The sequence below is a fragment of the Mastacembelus armatus genome, chromosome 4 (assembly GCF_900324485.2).
Source record: "Mastacembelus armatus chromosome 4, fMasArm1.2, whole genome shotgun sequence".
Taxonomy (NCBI): domain Eukaryota; kingdom Metazoa; phylum Chordata; class Actinopteri; order Synbranchiformes; family Mastacembelidae; genus Mastacembelus; species Mastacembelus armatus.
Genome location: NC_046636.1, coordinates 26,377,288 through 26,395,261, shown reverse-complemented (window position 1 = coordinate 26,395,261; position 17,974 = coordinate 26,377,288). Strand labels below are relative to the sequence as shown.

Below are 17,974 nucleotides of genomic sequence, written 5' to 3'. Positions count from 1 at the left end.
GGGATCAGGTGAAAACAGTTCAGCAGACTGAACATCTAGAAATGTGACATCTGCTGTGATACTGACACTGTGTGTGTGTTCTCCTGTACAGAAACAACAAAGGACGGGACATTAAAACCATCAAATCTCTGAGAGTGTTGCGTGTCCTCAGACCACTGAAGACCATCAAGAGACTTCCTAAACTTAAGGTCAGAGATGCTCCGTCCTCGATATCTCGTTTTCATACCTGTTTGGTGTATTTATGTCAACATATGTTGTTATCGGCTAATAAAGACAAGAACTAGATCAACTGATCGTGACGTCATCAAAGTGGGTAAAAACCAAACACCCATCTAAGCTGAAAATGCGTATTAGGCCTTTAAGTAGAGCTTCCACATCAGTGTTTCCATCCAGGCGCTGATAGAAACAAACCATATAGCTTAAAAATACTTCCACTTTCATCTCTCGTAACTGTGAAAGACAGAGTTACGCAGACAGGAGAGGTGATAAACCATGAGCCGTGGCAAACCGTGAGCATCACGGCATAAATGTTGTCATGTTGTCACGGCTGGGGTCCCTGAACCTCAAGCGTAGTCTGTCAACAGGAGGGAAACAAGGAGGAGGAGCAGGAGATAAGCCAGCACGGAAAAAGACACGGGTATAGAAGGATGCCTGAAAATATTAAAGACACAAATTATTGTCCACGGTAAAGAAGAAGAAGAAGAATACCTGGTTAATAAAATAGGACAGGGGAGAGCTCACCGGTCTGATAAGGAGGTGGAGTAAAACACTGAGCGTACAGAACGAACAGGTCAGAAGTATGAATAAAAAACACACACATGTAATTCAGTTCACTAAGAGGAGCAATAAATATATGTGGCTTCATTTCTTCAGCATCGTTTATTATCTTTCAAGCAAATGTTGACTCTGACAATAAGATAAGATTTTTTTTGGGGGGGTATTTTCTTGCATTAAGTTGATTGTAGCTGAAAACAATTTGACAAACGTTTCTCACTCAGCTGGGCACACAGTATCACTTAATGAATCAATATATTATCGGATACGAAACGCTGCAGATTGTGCAGATGAAACATCTTAGTACTGGTTTGACTTCCCTTCTTGCTTCCTGCAGTATCTTAATAGCTGCTAACGCCCCAGTCCTGCCTCTCATTCCTGTTTTATTTTTCTCATGTGGCCTTCTCTTCCAGGCGGTTTTCGACTGCGTGGTGACATCTCTGAAAAATGTTTTCAACATCCTGATTGTCTACAAACTTTTTATGTTCATCTTCGCCGTCATCGCGGTGCAGCTCTTCAAGGGGAAGTTTTTCTACTGCACCGACAGTTCAAAGGACACAGAGAAGGACTGCCAGTAATGCTGATTTATTCTTCCAGTTCTTTAATCCTGCCACTTTTACATTTATACCCATCTTCCATTCTCCTCGTTTCAAACCAAACCAAAACTAAAAATCACTTTAGGGGCTTCATTGACAAAAAGACACATTCAAAGCAACAACAGTCTCAACAACACACACGAGCACCAACACGTGAACAACAAAACGCTGTGACAGGCAAAGCACGTCGATACAGTATAATAAATAAATGACTGTATGGGAAATTAGAAGATTAAGAAGATTTGTTTATTCTTCTTCTCCTGTTCTTCTGTCCTTCTTGTCTTTCATCTCTCCACTGAGTCATTGTCTTTTTGGGTTAGTTAATTAATTGTTGATTAATTGTTAAAATGTTCGATTTTTCTTGTGCCTTTCTTCTCTGGTGCAGGGGTTATTACATCGACTACGGGAAGGATAAGAAGGAGGTGAAGAGAAGAGACTGGAAGCGACACGAGTTTCACTATGACAATGTGATTTGGGCTCTGCTCACCCTCTTCACTGTTTCCACTGGAGAGGGATGGCCTCAGTGAGTCTGCCTGGAATCAGTGTTTGTGCTCGTGCTGGGAGGGGAAATTCGAGAAAAGCTTTCCCGCATATCGTTTTCCGTTCTTAGACGGCTCATTAGTTTTCATGAGCATCATGACCTTTTAACATCTGGCTTGTTCTTTGGTAATGGTCAAATCTAACCTTTGATGACGGAAATATAATATATGTGGGATTCATTTAACAAAGACTTTGCAGTTGATTGTCTCATGATGAGGTTACATCCATATTTTCACTGACAATCCTGCTGTTGTTGACGTATTTTATTTATCAAATAGTAAATTGACATTTGAGCCACCCAGCTGAACACGCAAACAGAAACTGGCATAACTTAATTATTAGTTCTTCCAGGATTAATAACTTACAATAGAATAATTTCCTACATTTTGAAATATGCTCTAACCCTTGAAAATGTGAGTATTTCCTACATATAATGTTTTATTTTTTTCTTGACCTAAGTATACAAGATGATGCAGTTCAATGTGCATTAGTGTATTAGCAGTGTGTCTTTGTTCTCCCAGGGTTCTGCAGCACTCAGTAGACGTGACGGAGGAGGACAGAGGTCCGAGCCACGGCAACAGGATGGAGATGTCGATTTTCTACGTGATCTACTTTGTCGTCTTCCCTTTCTTCTTTGTCAACATCTTCGTGGCTCTCATCATCATCACCTTCCAGGAACAAGGAGATAAGATGATGGAGGAGTGCAGCCTGGAGAAGAATGAGGTGAGAGAAGAGAGAACACTCTCTCTTTTCTTTTGTCTTTACGTGTGACTGAAACAAAACATCAGCGGTGCTGGTTCAGATGGTGAGGTGGTGAGACATGCAAACATCGGGGTTGGTGCAACCCAGAGATCTGATCAGCCAGATGTAATTGAATATGCTCTTTGTGATGATGGTGGTTTCTTCTAACAGTGATGTGGAGGAGCTGGATTGATAAATAAAATCCCTGATCGATAAATAAAATCACATAATGCTTTATGTGATTGTTGTGCCCATAATGATGCTCCATCATAAGTTTGGTCACAATTTAATTTCTCACTTATGCCAGGTATAGGGTCGAGTCTGGTCTGTGAAGCCCATATCGATGAAATGTACTGTCTTTAAAAATGAATATTTGTTCCTGCAGAAATCTTGAAAGAAACAGAGGGAAGATTGTGGATTCAGGCTTTGTCCTTTCTCACCCCCTGTCCTTTGTATTTCAGAGGGCGTGCATAGACTTTGCCATCAGCGCCAAGCCGCTGACCCGCTATATGCCCCAGAACCGACACACCTTCCAGTACCGACTGTGGCATTTTGTGGTGTCGCCCTCTTTTGAGTACACCGTCTTGGCCATGATCGCTCTCAACACCATTGTTCTGATGATGAAGGTGAGAACAATGAAGAGGGAAAAACAACGCAGTGAGCGTTGGTACTATAATTTACATCTGTCTCCTCTGTCCTCTCTCCTCAAAATGACTAGGAACAACACACCTCGTGTTACTTCTCAGACGTATGTTGTGTGATGAACAATTTACACAGTTAACACCTTGGTTTAAAAATAGATGTGTCGCTCCTAACTATGGATGTGTAGAAACTGCTAGCTCCTTTTTAGCCACCACCACAGCAGCACCTCCACACGCTGTGATGTACCGACGTTTCCATCCTTCCTCCATCGCTCTCTCTGCTATTTGTTTTCTGAATTGGCCTTTCCTTGAGCTGCGGGTCATTCAGACAGACAGACAGAGGCAGGTGACTCAGCCTGTATTAAATATTGATCTATAATATCCAGGGGATGCTATTTAGCATGACCTCATTTACTGCGGCTGCTGCCCCTAGAGGATTGACTCCTTTTATAGTGCGACAGATGAGAGGTGCAGAGACTGAGGCACTATTTATGGGTCTGGAGGAATCTTCCATCAACCCGTAGCTCTGCAGGATGTTCCTACTGATACCACACTACTACCATGAGGTGTTATGTTCCACTTTTTAATCCTGCCCAAACCACAGACTTGTTGTAGTTTGACCCCTGCTGCCTTTTTCTTGTTTTCAGTATTACTCTGCCCCGCCAGCGTACGAGGCCGTACTGAAGCACCTGAACACGGCCTTCACTGTTCTCTTCTCTGTGGAGTGTGTCCTCAAGATCATGGCCTTTGGCTTTCTGGTGAGAGAACAGAGGAAGGCGCGGCCCGCATGTCCATTCAAGCTGCTCTTTAACAATGACTCTAAGCGTCTTTTTTGTTCCTACAGAACTACTTTCGAGACACGTGGAACATTTTTGACTTCATCACTGTCCTGGGCAGCATCACGGAGATTGTGGTAGACCTGCAGGTAATAAGAAAAACACAGTGTGCCCTTTGCGGATGGGCAGAAAGCTGAGTCACAACATCAGTCAGATAGTTTTTTACAGTATATGGATCTTAACGCCGTGTTGCTCTCCTTCTGCCAGTTTGTTGACACGTTCAACATGAGTTTCTTGAAGCTGTTCCGAGCTGCTCGTCTGATCAAACTGCTGAGACAAGGTTACACCATCCGGATTCTTCTGTGGACCTTTGTGCAATCCTTCAAGGCCTTGCCCTACGTCTGCCTGCTCATAGCCATGCTCTTCTTCATCTACGCCATCATCGGCATGCAGGTCAGAAGCAGTAAATTAAGACACTTGATGAGTCTTTTTTATGTAGTGTCCCTCAGCAACACAAGTGTATTTGTTTAATGGTGAAAGCTATTGCACGTTTGGTTTGTTTTGTGCATATGTGTGTGTGTATATGTGTGTGAATCAGGTTTTTGGGAACATCAAGCTGAACGAGGAGACTCATATTAACCAGCACAACAACTTTAAGACCTTCTCTGGGGCGCTGATGTTGCTATTCAGGTAGGACATCTTGGCATTTGTAGACGCGTTCTTGAAAAGTCTGAAACTCAACCCTTTGTCACTCTGTTGTATTTAATCCAGTGTCTTAGCTGCAGGACTGAGGAGTCATTAGTGTATTTGTTCAATTGAGACTAGCTCTGATCCAATATACACTTGGTTCATTAAAAAAGAAACCCTTTCTTTAAAGCAGTCTGAACGATGGGTCTAGGTTACAGTGATTTTGCTCCCAGGGGGTGACACATGCTGCAGTGCAGAGTCTAAGTTGGCACATTGAGAGTTTTGCTGCTAAAATAATGTCTATCTAGGCTGAAGTGTTGAATTTTGACTTTGTGCTTCATTCTTCACATTGAAGTGAAGCTAGTTCTCATTATGGCACGAATAAAAACATGCACATGTCGAACCGTATTGCTGTATTTTCAGCGCATCTCAAGTTCAGGGCATCTGAACGCTGTCTCTGAGTGGGTGGTGTGAGTCTTGATGCTTTGATTGCACCTTCCAAATGGCAGACGTAACTGTGAATAAACTGTGAACTGGACGGCTCGAGTCCTAACCAGCTCCTCCTCCTCCTCCTATTTAATGCGTGTGTGACCAGGAGTGCAACGGGGGAGTCGTGGCAGGAGATCATGTTGTCGTGTCTGGGCGGGCAGCAGTGTGAGCTGGATCCTTCTCTTACGTCTGACCAGGAAGGGGGATGTGGCTCCGACTTTGCCTACTTCTACTTTGTCTCTTTCATCTTCTTCAGCTCCTTCCTGGTAAGAGGAAGAGACTAGAAAAAGGACAATTATGTCTGATCTGCAGCAGGAATGCCTCTTTAACTTGTTATTAAAGGGCGAACCTGCTGTTCAACAGGCTGAATTTAGTTGCATGTTATGTAAATTCACTGGGTAGAGCAGCCATTCTTTACATTCGGACCTCTCACCTTTATTTAAGTCAATGTCAAGGCTTCTCTTCCTCTGATGTTCGTCTTCTGTCCAGATGCTGAACCTGTTTGTGGCTGTGATCATGGATAACTTTGAATATCTCACGAGAGACTCGTCCATCCTTGGTCCCCACCACCTGGATGAGTTTGTCCGGATCTGGGGGGAGTATGATCGTGCCGCCTGGTCAGTGTTTCAGCACCAGCACATCCCTTTAAAAGTGCAGTCCAATTTTTGCTCACATTAAAATATTAAGCTGCTGATTTGATAAAACGTTAATATTAAGATGGTACAATACCAACATTACAGTTCTTCTTATATTTCTTGACACTTCAGCATCACTCAAGGCACCAACACATCACAGGACAGACTCTGTTATAAATGTGACGTCATTAGAAAACTGTTGTTTTAATAATCAACATGAACTGTAGTTAAACTGATTTACATTTATCATCTGTTTGTTGGTGAGACAAACACTCAGCCTCATATATTCATAAAAGACAGACTGGGGTTGTGATTCCAGTATAACCCTGCCCAAAGTCAGTTTGATGTGAAATGTTGATATGTGTGTTCACCACAGATTCAAACTGTAGATGGATGTTAACATGTCCTAAAGCTGCTGTTTTGACCTCTTTGTTTTTACATAGAAGGCCTGAGTTGTTCCCTTTGAACAGTCTGTAATGATACACAACTGAAGACATGTGCTGTATGTCCTTTCCAGTGGTAGGATCCATTATAAGGAGATGTACAAAGTTGTACGCACTATCTCACCACCCCTGGGCTTTGGAAAGAACTGCCCCCACAGGGTGGCCTGCAAGGTTTGGTTCCCCAATGTCCACAACAACGCCCCCTCCCACCCTTGCCTCCTCCGTGTAGGATCCTCCCTTACTTCCTCCCTCCTATCCTTCCTTCCCTTCACCAACTTTCACTGCCTGCTTGATCTTTAGGGGTGTGTTACTCAGGTCAAAGAATGACGACAGTCCGGTCTCGGGGTACTAAGGCACAGGGCAGCCCTCGTTCAGCCAAACAGATGTATTTTTAATTACATCCCAGCGCTTTTGTGCACAAACACTTGCTGTTGATGCAATTGTGAAGCGGTCTGGGGGTTGCCTGTCTCTTTCTACCTCTTGGATCTGGTTTAGAGATGATGTTACACTCTGACAAACATGGAGCACTTCCCAGTGTAAGTATTTAGTCCCAGATCCAGTTTGGCTGTCGTTCCTTTGCTCATCCTGTCTGAGGTTGTTTCTGCTCCCAGATTTCTATGCCCTGTTGGCAGCATAGAAAGAACAGTCTGTTTTATTTCTCCTACTTGCTCTCTCCTCCTGTGTGATGCCTTAGAATAATCCTTTCTTTCTTGTATCTCCTCCATTCTTTTACCCATCACCCCCCTCCTGTGCTCTATCCCTCCTCCATCCCTTGGGAACGCACTCCCCAACGCCTCCACCGTTATTCAATTTCTCCTCTGCCACCACCATCCTCCCCCTCCCTCTTCTTCTCCCTCCTTTTTTCATCTCCATCTTCATGGCTCCCTGGCGCCCCCCAGTGGTCGTATCCATTACACTGACATGTATGAGATGTTGACCAACATGTCGCCACCTCTAGGCCTTGGCAAGAAATGCCCGTCCAAGGTGGCATATAAGGTAGACTAAACACCGGAGACTAACAGGCACTGCCTTCATATTCTAACCAGTGGGGTTAAGCACTTGTTAAAGCTTATTTAATTTGTCATACGTCGCAACAGCCAGGCATTTGTTTCTGTTGATCACATGACTCAGTATTGCTTGTTAAAACACCTACTCCCATTCCAGTATTGCTCACTGGCAGATACACACTTTTGCTTTGCATCTTGGCAGAGAAATAAAACTTCATTCTTATCTTTATCTGTTTGCTGTTACCTGGTGAAAGAGTTTATTTCCCTAAGACAGTCAGAAGCCTTTAATGAGAAAGTTGCTAAACATCTACATGCTAGATCTCGTCCATCGTAGAAGTCTGCTGCGAAATGTTCTCATGTCCTTCCTACTTACTTCTCTGTTTCTTACATAGTCCTGCCTGCATGTACGTGTAAGTGTGGAAGTTGTTTGTGAGCATGCTCCATCTCACATGTCGTGTTTTATCCTCTTTTTAAAAAAGCAAAGCAGCACATAGCATTAACACCTCCCTGTACAGAAGGACAGAAGGACAGACGGGACTTGATGAATGTTTTTATAATATTCAGCTTTTTTATGATCTTGTGAGGTTGCAAACAAACACTTCTCAGTCTTGGCATGCGGTGATAAATTGTCAAAACAGCTTCCTCGTGTTCATCAAATAATTATCTTGTGTCTAATAACAAGACAGCAAACGATTACATGCCTGTCCTCTCTGTCTTTCTGAAATTAGTGTAGTCCTAATTTAATGAAGTCCTACAGTGTATGAGCTGTGTGCAGTGTCAGCTGCTTGATTTGATTTTTAAACACTCTTATCTTCTTACCGTTGTTATTTTGTGCTGCTGCCCAGAAAGGTCGTGGTTGCTCATAAAAATAATCGTTTCATTATCTCACCAACAGATTAATGGGTGAGCTGGCAAACATAACGTTTTAGCCATTTGGCCTTCTGTAGCAACAATTTAAATGATATAATTCATAATTTAGTAACACAACAGCATCCCTGCCTTGATCTGTTATTTAGTCATAAATTAAATTGCAATCTCAGGATAGAAGTCTCTAATAAATTTCATAATCAGAAAATATTATGAGCCTCTACAGCAGTTCTGGGCTTCCTGCTGCTGCAGTTTGATTAGTTGTGTTGTTGTGATTGATTTTGGTGCTTTCTGCGCTGCCATCAGCGACTAGTCCTGATGAACATGCCTGTAGACGACGACATGTCCGTCCACTTCACCTCCACCCTCATGGCCCTTATCCGCACAGCCCTCGAGGTCAAGATAGCCCGAGGTTAGACCGGTCGTTCAAAACCTTACACATGCACGCATTTACTGTGATGACTATCATTTATTATTATCTCAGCATGCACGTGTCCCTCTGTGTCTGATTATTTCTGTGTTTGTCTGTCTTGTGTATATTTATTTCCAGGAGGGGAAGATAGAAATCAGATGGACCTGGACCTGCAGAAGGAGATTAGTGTCATCTGGCCTCATCTTTCTCAGAAGACACTGGACCTGCTGGTTCCCATCCACAAAGGTGACAGCACCATTGCACCTGCAGCTTAACAGTACAACAATTCACGTATTATAGAAAAAAGATATAGTTATAGTAGTATCATTTCATTTCTTTTGAGAATCTAGCCTTGATGGTTCCTGTTTGTTTTGTCCTTCTCAGCCAGTGACATGACTATAGGGAAGATCTACGCCGCCATGATGATTATGGACTACTACAAACAGAACAAGGCCAAGAAGCTCAGACAGCAGCTGGAGGAACAGGTGCCTTGTATTCTCATATTTCATTTGTTTTCAGTTTGTAAGTGTATTCTGAGCGATTGGTTTTATTCTCACAGAGCGTCACCCCCTGAACTGAACTGATGTACAGTTAAGGTCTTTTCATCCTGGCCACTATGAATCTTCCACTTTCTTTAAAAAAAAACAAATTGTCTACTATACAGAATCTTTTCAAGATTCCTTCAGTGATATTTTGATTGCAGTGTTTATATTAAATGATCCTGTCGTCTCTTCCTTTCTCCGTAGAAACATGCTCCCATGTTCCAGCGTATGGATGCCTCCTCCCTGCCTCAAGAAATCCTATGCAATGCCAAATCCTTGTCATTCCTTAGGCACAGTGCTGGATCTGCCCTGTAAATATCAAACTTCTAGTTTCTTCACACAGTCATTTGCTGGTTTGCAGATATTTTGTGGTTTGTCTGAATCTGATCACGTTGTATGATCTATGAGTCTTTGATGTGTCACTTCAGCACCAGAGGTGGTTTCGTGGCGCTCAGCCCCATCTCTCCCCAAGAGATGTTCCTGCAGCCGCTGTCTCGCTCCAGAGAGGAGAAGGAAGAGCAGGAGGAGGAGGAGGAAGACGACGAGTATCGTTCACCCTACCAACCCTACCACCCCCCACATCATCACCACCATTTACACACACTGGTAAATGAAGCACAGGCAAAGGTGTCTCTTGTATAGTATCAAAGAAATGTCTGAAACAGAGTAAAATGAATTTATTAAAAATAAAAACTGCACACAATAACTGTATTAAAACTGTACTGAAGTGAATACACCCACACATACACATCCTTTCCCTCTGTGGTTATTTGTGCAGGTGCCGGACGTAGTGGATTATAACCAAGTGATGCAAAAGGCCAGGCAGGACCCAGCAGATATTAAATCACCTCAGCGGACAGCGTCTATCAGAGCGTCCTCCATGCCTAGACTGGCTGTGGATCCACAGGTAAAAAAAGGAATAATCAAACCTATATTCATTATTTAATAGAATTTGCATTAGAAAGTGATGTTAAAATCAATAAACAATTACAATTTGCGAGGTGCATTCAGAACACTCACCTTTTGCATTGGATTTAAACTGCCTGCCTGCACTTCTTAAATCTACCACGTGTGTTTGCTCAGCACATAATACGATCACTATGGGTGTTTTCTGATGAGGTGGGGTCCATGGTTATTTAAAGCATATCTGTGTGTGTGTGTGTGTGTGTGTGTGTGTAGCCTGGGATGTCAACAGACAGTCAGCTGATGAAGCGCTCCTTCTCCACCATCGGAGATCAGTGCGTGAACGGGCTCTGGCAGGAGCAGCACTCCCTGGAGAGAATCAGTCCTGACAGCACATACAGGCCTCGTCAAAGGAGCTTCAGAGGTCACATCCAAAATCCACTGAAAAGCCTCAGATTCAGCCCCTTTTCAACCACAGCTGACTCTGATCTAAATATTTTTCCACCAACACAGTTTAGCTGCAAACACCTCAGGGACTGTATGAAAAGTCATTAAATATTAATTCTTCATTTATTTTCCTTCAGTAACAACCAGTGTTATTGATCACTGCTGAATTCAATAACTAATTAATACTTTTCTGCTTATCACCATATTTGGCATGAATTGATGTTGTTGGGTGAAATTCCTGCACTTTGCATCAACTATATATCTGAACCTGTAGCTTATGTAGTGAGAACTATTTTGATTTAGTTCCAGGATCTTTACCCAGGGTTACAGGGAGATGTTTTCTTCTTTCTGACCTGAAACTTTTTTTATTTCCTTGACTTTTTTTTCTACCCAACTCTCAGGCCCAAGAATCAACCACAGAGAACCATGTAGTCATGAGAGAGGGCGGTCTAAGGAACGGCGCCACTTGCTGTCTCCCGACGTGTCCCGCTGTAACTCTGAGGAGCGAAGCCGGGATCCTTCATGTGAGGGGAAAGGCTCCCGCTCGCCTAGCGAAGGACGCGCACACACCTCACAGAGACAGGTGAGAGTCCAAGGGGCTAAAAGTATTTACCTCTTATAGTTTGGGACTTTAGACCAAAAATAGCTCTACTCTGCCTCTGCTGCAGAGAACAGCTAAAACTGTAGTAGAAGAAGTGTGTAACTGTGCTTTAGCTACTTTGTGCTCATGATACTTGCAGGTGAACACATCAGGCAGCCCTGCTCACTCAGCCTCAGAGTCCGGTACTCCTCGCAATCGGCGGCAGCTACCCCAGACACCGTCTCGCCCGCGGCCTTACATCTCCTACTCTCCTCTGGTCTGCCGAGCCGACACCTCTACCACACCAGCAATCTCCTCTGAGGGACAGGCCCAGCCTCAAGATGACCCCGGTGGCCCCACAGACTCCTCGTGGAAGGCTGACAAGGAATGCGGGCCCCTGATTGCAGGTCAGGTTTCATCCGGAGGTCAGGTTTCTGGACCGGGCCACCCCTCTCCTCATCGCTACATCTCAGAGCCCTACCTCCCATTCCATGAGGACGTCAGCGGGGGCGAGGCAGGCGATAGGCAGGAGACCCTTACCTTTGAGACTGCCATGGCAACCAGCCTGGGACGGGCCAACGCCATAAGCTCTGCCCCTCAGCTCAGACACTCCTGGCAAGTTCCTAACGGGCATTTCCGGAAGCACTTGGGCCGGGCGAGTCCAGCTGGAGCCAGTGAGCTGCCGAGTGACACGGACGAGGACGACCGCTGCTAAAACCCGAGGGGAAAGAGGGAGATGACGATGCACAGGGCGACCTGGTCTCTCAGAGCAGCTCCACATGGCACCACAAGGCTGTAGCCCCTTTGTGGCTCTGAGAGCTCGTGTTCTCAGCAGCAGTAGCATAACAGACAGGACTGAACGCCACGGCCATTTATCTGCAACGTGTCCTCGTGTGATTGTTGTAGCTGGAGCGAGGCTGCGTGTGTGAATCATGGGTGTGTGTTTACATGTCTGTGTCATCAATAGAGAACATTTGCCAAATCAAAAGAACAGCTGACAGTACAATAAGTAGCTCACTGCAGGCAAATCCACGTGTTACCATGCCTTCCCTCACAAGTTCATGTTTTGATAGTTGTTGGAACAAAATATGGTGAGATGTCGATCCAAGGTGTCCAGTCCTGTTGTTGAATCCACGAAAGTGTTTTAAGTGCATTTTGTGACGAACATTGAGGTAGCATGTAAAAACGTACCACGATGAATGTATTTTAGCTTCTGGTTCTTACGTTCAGGCCACTGGAGAAGGTCATTGTTATAAACTTCACTGTGTTTAGTTTTAAGACTAACGATGAAACAGATTTTGCCAGTTTCCTGGCAACCAGCCCCTTCCAACAGTTCCCATTTACAGAGCCCACATGTTTGATGGCCATTCTGCAGTCACCGATCAATAAGCAGTGAATGCAGGAAGTAAGGTTGCAGACCTTAAAGTGAGCTAAACCTCTTCCAGCGGTTATTATTCCCCATTCGTCTGCAACGGTACAGGTTTATGTTGGCTCTGTCGCATGAAAAGACGTGGAAGCCTGAACAGGCTACAGAATAAGAGATGTGTTGTCTCAGGATATTAGACCATTGGTTTTGTAATATATTGTCTTCTGAACCCTTACGTTGTTCTTCAAAGTCATGGACCGTAAATGAGTCTTTTAATCTCACGCGTCAGGCAACGTGACGTCCAGTGAAGAGATTCCCACAAGAGCTGGACCCCTGGTGACTTTAACACAGGCCCCATGGTCCACGTCTGCTGTGTTTATGGACCTCGGTGACCTTGTCAAATGTATGTTCGGTGTGCGTCACGTCCGAGAGGCGACTAAAGCCATTTCCTTCCTGTACATAGAACCGAGGATGTGTCTTCTTCAGGACGCGCTGCCTTCTTTCACATGGAAATGATGAGAAATCAAATATCCTTTACACGTGCTGATGCAAACAATTTGAACCACATGGACACTTTTACAAAAGAGGAATCAAAGGCACAGTCTCCTCATTAGCTGCCATGTTTTGCTCAGTAGAAACAAGCATCAGTGCATTTTTCTGTGTTCCAGTCAGAGGACGATAATAATGAAAGACGTGTGTTAGAGCCGCCCTGTTGTTCTTACTTTAACCCGTTCACGATATCACATCAGATTTATTTGCCAACAAAAGATCATGAAACATCAGAGGAGTGTTTATGCTTTTTTTGTTCCAGCTAACACTTTCAAACATTTATTGCCCCCCGTAAATAAGATGTATATTTATATTGCGTGCTGCTGTGTTGTTCTAATATGTTGAGTTTGACATATTTCTGAAATGTGAACACAGGATGTGTCTGGACCGAGGCGCCTCAGGTCAGAAGAGATCACACCAACCTGCTGGAGGCCCGGACAGAAAGTCCTGGACTGAAAAGACGTATTTTAGCACAGAAACCTTGTTCGAAGTGTGTTGACCACAAGGCTCATACACAGGTTAGGTTAAGGTTTCAGCCTGTACTTTATAAAACCATGCTTATCCTGTACAGTGCAGCCTAGGACTTATACTTGATGTCCGTCTGTACAGAACAGCCTAATCTGTGCCTGGGTGAACTCGCCCGCAGAGTTCCCTATCAAGCCTGGGTTTCCTAGATAGAGAAGCTTTCTGGTAAATATGTAGTATAAACAAATCCATGTTTAATTTATTGCACTGTTTCTATTTCATTTGAATCATGATGCCTGTCTTTGTCTTTAACAAGAAGAAGTGTTTACACATCTGTTACACAGACCATTAAAGAAAAAGCTCACTTGTCTTATTTGTACTGGGTGATGTTACATTAGAAACTGTTCAGCTGTCTGTCGTTGACATATCGGGATACTGTGAAACGCTTCGCTCATCAATATTTGACATCTCAAATATTCCTAAAATAACCAGGTGGGAAGGATTTGTTGGACTTGGAGCTGAGCAGAGACAGGGGTGATATTTCTAGCTTGTTTATTTTTTTTCAGAGCTCAGTCTCTAAGCTTTGACATCAGGGGGTGCAGGTCAGGCACAACCCTGTGGGCCATGTCCAACAGCAGCTCCTCTTTGCTATTAGGCTCATGGGAGGATCAAAGGAAGTGTAAAGGGTAAGCTGTGTGTGGAAACATAGGCTTGTTGGTGATACACAAACACTTTGGGTCACTGACAAGAAACTGGCCCATTATGGTTTTCACAGAACAGGGACCAGGCAGGGTCAGAGACCATTATTTGCCCACTTTGGACTCAGCAGCACAAACAGGAGGCAGGAGTCCAGTTGATGAATGACCAATACAAGAGGCAGGCAAAGAATATTCTAAATCAAGCTGAGGTTGGTAACGACAGTGTGTCAGGTGGTCAGAAACATCTGGAACCACTGGAGAAGCAGGGTCTGAAAAATAAACACCTGAAGGCAAAGAATGAAACAATATGCAAAACAGGAAGGACAAAATGTTTTAGGCTTTTTTCTTCACTGGATTTATTGATGCTGCTTCAGTTTTAAGCCACATTCACATTTTATTTATGTTATTTCACTTTTATTTGTTCACTGATCTGCATTACTGTTCATCACAATATGATTTATTAAGTGGTTCCGCATAATGGAGGACTGGAGAACAGCAGGAGGTCCGGCTCACCAGGACCCTCCTAACTGCTGCTGCTTAGTCCTGGTTTGTTTTGGGGGTTTTTTTGGACACGAAGCCAAGACGTGTCCATTTTGGCCGCAGTAGATGCACAGGTTGTTCCTGAGCCGCCGCTGTCTTTCCTGGGGACTCAGGCGAGTAACCTGCAGAGGTGCGGGGTCAGGAGCTGGACTCGGAGCTCTGTGAGGTCCTGGATGTTGACGAGCCGCGGCTCTTCTGTCTCTCTGACGCAGTCGCTGGTCGACGCGGATGGTGAGGTCGATCAACTCGTCCAGGCTCCCGGGCAGGTCCCGGGTCACCAGCTCGTCTTTAATGTTGTCTGACAAGCCGTGATAGTAAACATCACGTAAAGCCACGTCATTCCACCTGGTCCTCGCTGCCAGCGTCCTAAAGTCTATGGAGTAATCCACCACCGTGCGCGCACCTTGCTGCAGCCGGAGCAAGGCGCGGCCCGCCTCGCTGGCTGTCGGTGTCCGGTCGAAGAGCTTCCTCAGCTCCGCGGAGAACAGCTCGAAGGAGGAGCAGATGGCGGAGCCGCGGTTCCACTTAGCGACCGCCCACTGCAACGCCCGGCCGGTCAGCAGCAGGAAGGCGTAGGCCACTTTGGAGCGCTCAGTGGGAAAAGCCGAGGGCTGCAGCTCGAAGCGCAGCGAGCACTGCGTGAGGAAGGGCCCGCAACTCTCCGAGTCACCTGAAAAGCGTTCCGGGGGGTGCAGGCGAGGTTCGGGGACCGGGTCCCTAGGAGCGACCTGGACGGACGGGGCTGGAGTAGCTGGAGGCTGGGTGTTCAGGGAGACCTCAAGGTGAGCATGACGAGCGGAAACCTTATGGAAACCCCCGTCAGTGAAGAGTGATCCTAACTCCTCACACCTGAGCAGCTGATCCTGAATCGTGCTTGGTTTCATTCTTACTTGCACTGTGCTGTCAGTCACACAGGACAACCTGGACTGTTTTCCAACTATTTCTGTTCTAGCCACTAATGATACCTGGATCAGGTGTGTTCAGTCAATCAGAAGCTGGAAGATACCACTTATGATTGGGCCGGGGGGCGGGGTTAATGTATATTGTGTTTTCCAGCTTCAGTGACTGAACACACCCGATCCAGGTAATCAGCAGTGGGTAGGACAGAGGATGGAACTGGAAAACAAGCCGGGCAGTGACCCTCGTTAATCAGTAGTCTACAGAAAAGACTGGTGAGAGAATGGGTCAATATTTTGTCAGACCAGAACCCTAAGATGAAGGACAAACCAAAACTCTAATTTCTGCTCTAAGAGCTGGAGGCTCCTGAGGATCTCTAATTGAGGAAGTTCATCCTTTGTTACAGATTGATTGATCCTTCATTGGGAATCAGTTTGTGATTGGCCCGTGCACTCTTTAAGTATTAACAGTGACTTTCACCTTTGGTTATTTTTTTGTAAATGTTGTGTTTTATTGCAAACAAGTTTAGTGTTAGTCACACCTGCAGCCCCAACACCAAAGGGCTCAACAAGAAGAATTGCCAGTCCAGAGCCACTAGACACTGATCCAAACCCGTTTCACTGATTTCTCCTCTGAGGGAGACTATTGAAAGTCTTTAGCTCCAGGCTTTGGCGTCAAACTTGACCTTGAGCACTAACGGCGTCTGAATCTGACAGCTTTGAGATATAGTGTGAGCAAAGTCCTTACTCTGTGTGAGAGACCACAACACTGGGTTCTCAGTCTCTATTCTCCTGTGTGGACCTTTGACAACTGAAGTAAACTTGAGGTAAACACTCACAAATAACATGAGATTTGATGGAGTCTCTGCACTTTCCTGTACGTTTATTTATGAATGTGCTGAGTGTGATGATGTGACACAGGATGAAGAGGAGCTTTTCCTCATATATATATATATATATATATAAATTCCCGTCTCACCCCTATGGGTGGTGTGTCTTCCTCAGTCTGGTCCTCTACCAGAGGCCTGGGAGTTTGAGGGTTCTTCGCAGTATCTTAGCTGTTCCTAGCACTGCACTCTTCTGGACTGAGATCTCTGATGTTGTTCCTGGGATCTGTTGGAGCCACTCTCCCAGTTTGGGGGTCACAGCCCCGAGGGTGCCGATTACCACGGGGACCACTGTTGCCTTCACCTTCCACATCTTTTCTAGCTCTTCTTTAAGCCCTTGGTATTTCTCCAGCTTCTGATGTTCCTTCTTCCTTATGCTGCTGTCACTGCTGTTGCTATATATATATATATATATATATATATATTATTATTTAAAGTTACTGAAAAACTACTACTACTAAACTACTAAAAAAGACTCTTGGAGTCGTACAGTAATAAGTTTGTCAAAGCAGCTTTGAAGAGATTTCAACACCATTTGAATCAAAATTCATTCAGTTGTGGGATTTAATTTATTTTTACAAGACGGTGTCAATCTGATCTGTCCAAACCACATCAACACAGTCAGAATGAAACAGAACATTTCAGTGTTGAGTAAATAATAACACAGTTTGAACTAGTTGCTACTCTTAAATTATCAGTGAAGGTTATAAAAAAAAGAGACTTTTTAAGAGGCAGTAAAGATCTGCTTTCTTTATTATCAATAGAATGTAATCAATAGGTGATCGGTGGGAGTGATAACTGCAATAAGATAACTGTTTCCTCTGAGATTCCAAAACCGCTGAAAGCAAATTGAATTAAAGGGCACTGAAAGGGCCTAAGTTATGTTGACCAGCAACATATGACCTCTGAATGAAACACAGATGTTAGAAATTTATCATTGACCTACAGAAGCTGCTTGACCCCAGACTCCTCACTGAAGCCTGACAGCAGCATAACAGCTCACTTTAAAGTTACTGTGTGGGGCATATTGCTATCAATTTAACATCATTATGTTATTTTAAGGCAGAGAATAACTATTTTGGAGAAAATGAGATTTATTTATCTACCACATTAGGAAGATTATCAGAAATACAGGGTCACTGGTTATATGTTATATGTTACATGCTGCTTCTTCAGGAGTTGTACTGTACCTGGACTGCTGTCTGCAGGAGAGCACCCCCTGGTGTCACAGCCTCGAGCTGCAGATCAGCAGTTTTGGCCTGAAGTCACTGGGAGGATTTACACATCCCCACCACTCGGCCCTTACCGTAAGCCCCAACCTCGGCCCTCGCTCTTCTGATCCTTGTGCCACATTCCTCATCTGGGCCACAGCCCTCCCAAGTGCAAAGTGAAGTTCAATGTGGTGGAAAATCAACCACCATCAGTTGATGAATTTATTACTGAAGTCTATGATTTAAATGTCTAGGAGCTAAGGATCTAAACAGCAAAATATT

At 44.5% G+C, this 17,974-nt stretch overlaps 1 protein-coding gene across 1 annotated transcript in view; it reads left to right on the top strand.

Annotated features, from left to right (window-relative positions):
- Window positions 1-13,696, top strand: part of cacna1ea (calcium channel, voltage-dependent, R type, alpha 1E subunit a) — an 81,107-nt gene extending 67,411 nt beyond the window's left edge. Inside the window, exons 29-49 of the mRNA XM_026305292.1 lie at window positions 92-188; window positions 1,188-1,348; window positions 1,756-1,893; window positions 2,432-2,633; window positions 3,113-3,277; window positions 3,940-4,050; window positions 4,137-4,217; window positions 4,336-4,521; window positions 4,667-4,758; window positions 5,351-5,510; window positions 5,734-5,861; window positions 6,397-6,493; window positions 8,503-8,608; window positions 8,747-8,854; window positions 8,993-9,093; window positions 9,355-9,461; window positions 9,579-9,756; window positions 9,929-10,057; window positions 10,330-10,477; window positions 10,902-11,083; window positions 11,241-13,696. Coding sequence (XP_026161077.1) covers window positions 92-188; window positions 1,188-1,348; window positions 1,756-1,893; window positions 2,432-2,633; window positions 3,113-3,277; window positions 3,940-4,050; window positions 4,137-4,217; window positions 4,336-4,521; window positions 4,667-4,758; window positions 5,351-5,510; window positions 5,734-5,861; window positions 6,397-6,493; window positions 8,503-8,608; window positions 8,747-8,854; window positions 8,993-9,093; window positions 9,355-9,461; window positions 9,579-9,756; window positions 9,929-10,057; window positions 10,330-10,477; window positions 10,902-11,083; window positions 11,241-11,795 — 3,232 coding nt within the window. The 3' untranslated portion in view covers window positions 11,796-13,696. The remainder of the gene's footprint in view (window positions 1-91; window positions 189-1,187; window positions 1,349-1,755; window positions 1,894-2,431; window positions 2,634-3,112; window positions 3,278-3,939; window positions 4,051-4,136; window positions 4,218-4,335; window positions 4,522-4,666; window positions 4,759-5,350; window positions 5,511-5,733; window positions 5,862-6,396; window positions 6,494-8,502; window positions 8,609-8,746; window positions 8,855-8,992; window positions 9,094-9,354; window positions 9,462-9,578; window positions 9,757-9,928; window positions 10,058-10,329; window positions 10,478-10,901; window positions 11,084-11,240) is intronic.
- Window positions 13,697-17,974: the final 4,278 nt, after the last annotated feature.